The sequence below is a fragment of the Mus caroli genome, chromosome 17 (genome assembly GCF_900094665.2).
Source record: "Mus caroli chromosome 17, CAROLI_EIJ_v1.1, whole genome shotgun sequence".
Taxonomy (NCBI): domain Eukaryota; kingdom Metazoa; phylum Chordata; class Mammalia; order Rodentia; family Muridae; genus Mus; species Mus caroli.
The window spans coordinates 67,520,921-67,529,474 of NC_034586.1; the positions used below are offsets into that span (position 1 = coordinate 67,520,921).

The 8,554-nt window shown below is 41.7% G+C and overlaps 1 protein-coding gene across 4 annotated transcripts in view; it reads left to right on the forward strand.

Moving 5' to 3' along the window:
- Positions 1-1,190: 1,190 nt before the first annotated feature.
- Positions 1,191-8,554, forward strand: part of Spdya (speedy/RINGO cell cycle regulator family member A) — a 37,010-nt gene continuing 29,646 nt past the window's right edge. For 2 of the 4 annotated variants that reach the window (XM_021150016.2, XM_021150018.2), the window contains exons 1-3: positions 1,191-1,284; positions 4,499-4,748; positions 6,136-6,194. In XM_021150016.2, coding sequence (XP_021005675.1) covers positions 4,517-4,748; positions 6,136-6,194 — 291 coding nt within the window. In that variant the 5' untranslated portion in view covers positions 1,191-1,284; positions 4,499-4,516. The remainder of the gene's footprint in view (positions 1,285-4,498; positions 4,749-6,135; positions 6,195-8,554) is intronic. The other 2 variants (XM_029471546.1, XM_021150017.2) reach the window with 2 other exon arrangements.

Consider the following 8,554-nt stretch of genomic DNA (forward strand, 5'->3'; position numbering starts at 1 on the left):
AAAAAAAAAAAAAAAAAAAAAAAGAGCCATTGATAAAAGAAAAACAAACAAAACCTCAAAAGCCTCCCTCCCCGCAAGAGAAATTAGTTCTCAAAGTTGCCCCTTGTAAAAGTAATTTTTAGTGTAACTATAGTATGCATTTGATGGTAAGAGTTGTTGACTGAGGAACTAATTGCTGGGAATTACTGCAAACAGGCAAGGCAGGATCTCTCTTAAATGCTATAATTATAGTAACAGAAAACCATAGAAGCAGCGTCAACCTCTGGAATGACTTAAATATGGTTCTTTTCTGGAGTATGCAGTCAGTAAGACATAACAGCATGGAGAAACGGAAGCGGTGTGTCAACAGAAAGAAAGAAAGAAAGAAAAAAAAAAAGCAGATTCTGAGGCTGGAGAGATGGCTCAGTGGTTAAGAGCACTGACTGCTCTTCCAGTAGGTCCTGAGTTCAATTCCCAGCAACCACATGGTGGCTCACAACCATCTGTCCATCTGTAATGGGATCGATTGGATGCCCTCTTCTGGTGTGTCTAAGACACCTACAGTGTACTCACATACTATATATCTATCTATCTACATCTATCTATCTATCTATCTATCTATCTATCTATCTATCTATCTATCTATCTAACTATCTATCTAACTATCAATCAAATCAGATTCTGCATTAGAGGGGTGGGACTGGCAAGGGTTGATTATGCACCAGCTATATCCCAGGCGTCTCAGGAAGGCACGGGCATGACAAAAGGAGCATTTAGGGCTGTGAATGGAAGAACGTTGCCCTTTGGTCACTAAAGGCCACTTTATTTCACCCCTTTTGAGCTAGCGTACGTGGGCTCTTCCTCCTCTTACACACTTGTGCACAAGGGAAGAAGCACCCAGGTCCAAGGCGCGAGCAGAGAGGCAGGGAGGGGGAACGGCAAGCAGCCCTGGACCTTCAGGGCAGCCCCGTCCCCTCGTCCTGTCCGGGGCTCCTCAACCGCTCCGCACGGCCAGCGTTCGCGGGAAAGCGCGATCGCATCAAGGTACAGAGAGCTGGAGCGGAATAACGGCAGAAGGCGGAGGCGACCGGGTCAGCGAGGGGGCGGGGCGGGCGGCAGCGCAGGCCCCGCCCTCGGCGGTTCCCGTGCTCTGATTGGCTCCCGCGGCCGCGCGCTCCCGGCCCTCCGCTTGAGGTTCGTAGGCGGGCTTTTCGGCCTGCGGTGAGCGACCCTGCACGCAACCGCCTGAGGTAGATCGCTGAGGCGGAGGCTGTGAGGCCGCTCGCTCTTCGCCGGTCTGCGCAGGTACCTTCGCCCGCCCGCCCGCCCGGGCCTGATGGCGGAGTTCTGGGTGTCGCCTGTGCCCTCCCGCTCGCTCCCACAGTCCTGCGTGAGGAGGCGGGGACGCCTCAGCCCCACATCCCCGCGGTCTCGCGGCCCCCCTGCGGCCCCGCCAGCCCCAAGGGCCGGGACGCGGGACGGGCATCCCGGAGGCGGGGACGGGAACTGGCGGTGCGGGGCGAGAGGAGGGAGCCGCGGCAAGGCAGGCTGCGGAGACCCGGCATTGCGGCTCCGGCGGGTGGCGCGGGGTTGGTGCGCGGTGGGGAGTGAGGCTCAGCCTCTTCACAGGGCTGAGGGATGAGTCCTGCCGCTGGGTCCCGTGTCCCACGCCCCCGGCCCGAGTCCTCCCGGGCTGGAGTTCTGAGCTGTCGCGTCTCATCGCGACATCGCGACACCTTTAGCCACTTTCTCCAAAAGTACGAAAGTTCTCCTGCCTACCTGCCCCTGTCGTCAGATGCTCACACGGAGAAACTATTTCTTATATATATATATATATATATATATATATATATATATATATATTTATGTGTGTGTATGTATATGTATATATGTAATATATATAGTAACCACTAGTCATATATATATGTGTGTGTATACACACACACACACACATGATCCTGTCGCCAGACTTTTCTTCAGAAGCTTACAGAATTCAGCTGTACGTACCAGACAAACAAACAGAACCCCAGACCTCAGACACCCAGACGTCGTCTTTATGAATTTTGCTGTGATTTTTTTTTTCCAATGTTGGGTCGAATGCATGCCACTGAGTTGAAGGATCTTTAACTTTTATGTTGTGAGACTTTTCCTTCAGAGGTCCAAATCGATCAATATCTGCTCACCCTAGACAGGGCATTCGTGACAGAGCAAAGTAGGGATTCCACCCAAGTCCGCTTTGGTGAAGCCCGGGTTTACAAGGGTATCTGTCGGAGAGGGCTTACTGACAGATAGAGCCTGTGTGGCTCAAGCTGCGTCCCCGAAAAGTCCACCCAGCTCGGGGAACCCCTGGGAAAGCTGCTGTCCTTACTGCTTTAGAACCTTGGACAGGGGCCTGGCGACTCTTGGGAGTTGTTTATTTTCTGAGTCTTGTTTCGTTACTTCCTTCTCTCCTCCACTCTCTCTCCCTCCCTTCTTTCTTCCTTTCTACACCACACACACACACACACACACACACACACACACACACACACACCTACCTACCTCTTGCATTCCTGCTGCCTTCCAAGGCCAGGAAAGGGCATTGAATCCCCTGGAACTGGAGTTGGATGCTTATGAATCACTGTGTGAGTGTTGAGATTCAAACCTGGGTTCTGTGGAAGAATGGTGAGTGTTCTTAACTATTGAGCCATCTTTCTAGGCCCTAGGCCTAATTCTTTATACTCTAACCCTACACTGGTTAATACAGTAGCCACTAGCCATATGTGACCATTAAACACTTGGATTTGTCTGGTACAACAGGAAAGTTTGATTTTTACTTAACTCAAATATAAAATGAAAGGAGTGTAAAACACTATCCTATATAATTTTTTTGTTATTGTTGTTTTTTTCCAAGACAGGGTTTTTCTGTATAGCATCCTTGGCTGTTCTGGAACTCAGTTTGTAGACCAGGCTGGCCTTGAACTCACAGAGGAGTGCCTGCCTCTGCTTCCCAAGTTCTGGGATCAAAGACATATGCCATCACTGCCCAGCACTACTTCATTTTTATATGACTGTATTTCAAACTATTTACTAATCAGCATCAAAACTGAGACATGTATAAGGCATTAAAAATCTACCAGACTTAAATGATTTAGGATTTCATTAATGATCTCATTAATTTTATATTGATTAGATGTTAAAATTATATGTTAGCTCTATTGCATTAGATACATAAAAATTAACTTCCTTTTATTTAGCACTGACGATTGAGCCCAACTCTTGTGTGTGCTAAACAAGTAGCTATAGTTCCAGCCCTCGTGGGTTTTTTTTTTTTTAGTCCAGCTTTAAAAATATAAAACTATGGGGGGTGGAGAGATGATTCAGTGGTGAAGAGCACTGGCTGCTTTTCCAGGGGATCCAGGTTCAATTCTCAGCACCCACATTGTGCTCACAGCTGTCTGCTACTCCAGGTCCAGCACATCTGAAATTCTCAGACATGTGCAAGCAAAATACCAATGCACGTAAAATTAAAACAAACACAAAGTATAAAATATGGATGTGACTCTCAGATTGATAGTATCCAGCTAGTTTTTATATTAGGTATAGCCTCACCTCCAGCAGGAAAGCTTGTAAGAGTCAGGAGAGAAAATCTGTACATAACTCTTTGAATGCCAAAGGGTAGTGTGGCTGCCTGGGTCACTGTGAGTCATAGATCAGAGGGTCTCATTAGGATCTTGGAGTTGTTCTCACTTTATTTATTCATTTCTCGATTCCTTATTATTATGAAACAGTTGGACCAAAAGGTAATATTAATTGTAATACTATCCACTAGTCACCAACAAATCCCAAATAGTAATGAACACTCATATTGTTGAATAATGACAGCTAACTTTCATTTCAGACTTACACAGCACTATATATTAATATATGCTCATAGTCAGCCATTCAGATAGGATGGTAACAACTTTAAAAATTAAATTACTTTAGAGCTGGGCACGGTGGTACATAGCTTTAAACCCAGATTCAGGAGGCAGAAGCATGCAGATCTCTTGCGAGTTTGAGACCAACCTAGTCTATCTAATTAGTTCCAGGCCAGCCAAGGGCTACACATTGGGACCCTGTCTCAACAACACCCCCCCACACACACATCAATTTGTAAGAACCCTACAAAGCACATGTGCCATTTATTTGCTAAAACTTTTCAGAAAATACCAATAACTGCTTACTGAATATGGAGACTTTGTGACCCAGAAAAACTTACCAGGAAAAAAGGAAGACCACAAAAAAAGAATAAATAAGTTTCCGATTTGATTTTGAGTTCCAGAATAACCAAAGCAAAGTGGCCCGAGAGGGGGTATTTACTCAGAAGCAGCAGAGCATTTCTGAGCACTGTAAGAACAGTTTCTAACATGATCCAGTGTTACAACTAACATTTTAATAGCAAAATCAACATTGATAGGACTGCATCTGGTAGTATCCAGTTAGTTTTTATATAGAAATGCATGATGTGATCAATAATCTTGTGTTTTTATTTTTATAGGAATCTTGGGAAGCTAAAATGCGGCATAATCAGATGTATTGTGAGACACCACCTACTGTCACTATTCATGTAAAATCAGGCTCAAATAGGTCACATCAAACTAGAAAAGCTATTAGTCTGAAGCGTCCTATTCTTAAAGATCATTGGGAAGCATCTGAAAAACATGCTCATAATAACAAATCTAAGCGGCCCAGAGGGCCTTGTCTAATTATACAGCGTCAGGAAATGACTGCTTTCTTTAAATTATTTGGTAGGTGTAAAACATTTTATTAGTCTAGCATTCTTAAATATCGGAATGTAAATCTATTTTGTCAGTTATTTACAGTGTATTTACTTGTGCGGGGTTGGGGAATACACACATCCAGCATTTTTGTGGAGGTCAGAGGACAACTTGCTGTGAGTAGGTCCTCTCCTTCCATCATGTACGTCCTAGGGATTGGACACAGGTTGTCAAGCGTGGTGGTAAGTGCTTTTGCCCACCAAGCCATCTTACTGGCCCTCTTTTGTCATTTTATAATGAAAATATGCAAATTGACCTATTTAGCCCAATACTGGGATCAACAAGCCAAATTCCTATTTTGTTAGTCATCTCCAGCCCTTAACCACAAACTTTTTGAATATTTTTCACTGCCCTAAGAAACCACCTGATTCTACTATTTTAGCTACCTTGTGAAATAGAAACAGAATTAACAAAACGAATTCTCAGAAAATCAATAGTTATCCCTAGAATTTTCCAAATATTAATTACAATTTTATAATTTATAACATGCAAAATGAACATAAAGAACTTTTGCCTTGTTAATAAAATGAAGGGGATTTACTTATATTCTGATAGTTTTCAACAATTTTGAGAGCTGTTTTTGTTTTTTGTTTTTGTTTTTTGTTGGTCTTTGTTGTATTTTCTTTTTGTTTTTGTTTTGAGACAGGTCTCACCATATAGCACTGGCTAGCCTGGAGTAGACCAGACCAGCCTTGAACTCAGAGAGATCTGCCTGCCTCTGCTTCCCAAGTGTAGATTAAAAGTTTGCACTACCACTCTGGGATAGATATTATTCTTGATTTTGTTGATCTTTCAATCCTAATCATTTTTCCCAAAATTAAATGTTATTACAAATCTAAGTAAAATTTGAAGTTATTTATATATACATGGTTATGTTTTTGTTTGAATAATAAGTAGACTAGAGAGGAAATAGGAGGAAAGGTCCACCCCACCCCTCCCCCCAAAAAATCCTGTTCCTTGAGAGGAGAAAGTAATAGAAAAATAATACCCTTAGAACAGCATTGAGTATTTTTATTTCAAATATGAATTATCTTGCACCAGATTCCATTTCTGCCTCTTAAAATTGACACTGCAGAAGAACAAAGAGCTGGAGTACCTAACAACCTGTTGGATACTCAGGAAACAAAATATATTATTCTCCTTTAAAGCTGAGCATATACATAAATAAACACATACATCAGATGGGAAATGCATAGTCCTTGCAATGATATATATACTAAAAAAACTGACAACTACACCTTAGCAACCAGTTTTATTTAATTTCTAAACATTACTTTAAAATGTCCCAATTTAGAAATTATTTCTTCAAAAGGAAACCTTTTGTAAAAAGATAAGTCAAGGTTGTCTTTTGTTATAGATGATGATTTAATTCAAGATTTCTTGTGGATGGACTGCTGCTGCAAAATTGCAGACAAGGTAAACTGAAAATAGTGTAATTATAAACCATCATTGTCATGTTACTAGACCATTAACATTTTTATGAGATACAGTAAGAACTTTCTCCTTCATTACAGTTAGAAAAATAGCTAACCTATGTTCTTTCTTCAGAGCAAAATTCTTTTATTATCCTTATTTGTATGTGTGTGTGTGTGTGTGTGTGTGTGTCTGTCTGTCTGTCATAGCATGTATGCCATAGCCAGTATGTGAAGGTCAGAAGACAATTTATAGACAGAGTTGGTTCTCTCCTTCCACCACGAGGGACCTAGGAATTGAACTCAAATCATCAGACTTGACAGCATGTGCCTTTACCACTGAGCCATCTCACTGTCCCCAAAGCAGAATTCTTACACTTAATTTTTACCAAATTTATCTGGAAACAAGAATCAATAGAGATTTCATACTTTGGTGGGGGAAGTGCAAGGATACAGTGTCACTCCAGCCTCCTAAGAGCTAGGGTAACAGACATCACTGTGCTCAGCTAGATTCAAGACATTGTGGTTAGAAGCCCTCGTTGCTCTTTCAGAGAATTCAAGTTTGCTTGATCTGGTTGCTTACAACTACTTGTAACTCCAGATCCTAGGGGGCATATGTACACACACACACACACACACACACACACACACACACACACACACACACTTTAATACTACCTTTAATTGGTGTGGAGAAAAAGATCTTGAGACTCATTCCATTAAGGAAGTTTTCTGTAAATGTGGAATATTTCATAAGTAATTCAGTCAAAAAAATCCATTGTCTTTTAAAACAATTTTATTACTATTTTAATAGGTATTAAGTTGCTGTTGCTGTAATTTATAATAGTATAAATAATCTCTTATTCCATGTTGGCTTCCTCACTGCTAGATCATAGCCTTAGATCAGCACTGTTACATTTTTTGAGAAACACTATAGACAAATGAAAATTGAGAATTACTCTATAAAACAAATGGCTTTGGGGATGGAAATATAGATTAGCAGTAAAAAGCCCTCGTTGCTCTTCCAGAGAATTCAAGTTTGCTTGATCTGGCTGCTTACAACTACTTGTAACTCCAGATCCTAGGGGGCATATGTACACACACACACACACTTTAAAATATTTTAAAACTATGGATCATCCTCTTTTGGGTTAGTATACAAAGAAATGAATTTCATTGTGACATTTTGGGTTTTTGTTTTTGTTTTTTTTTCGAGACAGGGTTTCTCTGTGTAGCCCTGGCTGTCCTGGAACTCACTTTGTAGACCAGGCTGGCCTCGAACTTAGAAATCCGCCACCATGCCCATCATCATGACATTTTGATCCATGTGTATTATTATTCTTTTTTCCCCTGGTTTAACTATTTAACACTGGCTGGTTTAATACTTTTCTTGTAGACTTGAACTGGAAGATACTTACCTTACCTGCCTTTGCCTCCAGAGCGATGGGATTAAAGGAATGTGCCATGATGCCCATCTACTTTATTTTTATTCAGACTTGTCACTCATTATCCTCTTCCTGGTAATCTTACAGGATAAAATTAGTTTAACATGTTCTCCGTTAGATATCAGACCCCATAAATTGCCTAGTATATTAGGAATAGTGATGATAAATGCTTTTTTTTGTTGTTGTTGTTTTTTGGGTTTTTGAGACAGGGTTTCTCTGTATAGCCCTGGCTGTCCTGGAACTCACTCTGTAGACCAGGCTGGCCTCGCACTCAGAAATCTGCCTGCCTCTGCCTCCCAAGTGCTGGGATTAAAGGCATGCGCCACCACTGCCCGGTGAACTCAGGACCTCTGGAAGAGCAGTCAGTGATCTTAAGCACCGAGCCTTCTCTCCAGCCCCTATTTTGTTTTTTATTTGTGTGTGTGTGTGTGTGCGCGCATGAGCGTAGATGCCTGAGGAAGCCGGAAGTCATCAGCTATGGAGCTGGAGTTATAGGCAGCTCTGAGTTACTTGATATGGGTACTGGAAACTGAACTCAGGTCCTCTGGAAGAATAGGAAGTGCTCTTAACCATATTCTCCAGCCTCCCAAATTTAAAAAAAAAATTAAACATTTTTATCTTTGTCACATTTATGAAATAGCCTTCATTTTGACATTTACTATGAAATCACAAGCTATTCTTCTGAACATTCCTTTATTTTTATTTTTATTTTAACTGTTACTGAACTTGATATATGACTGCCCATTATCTAAATGGGTATCTACAAAAATAAAATGACAACTATTCAGTGGATTCAAAAACATAGAAACAAATATTGAAATATGTCCATAAAAAAGCATTTATCGCTGGGTGTGGTGGTGGCGCATGCCTTTAATCCCAGCACTCGGGAGGCAGAGGCAGGCAGATTTCTGAGTTCGAG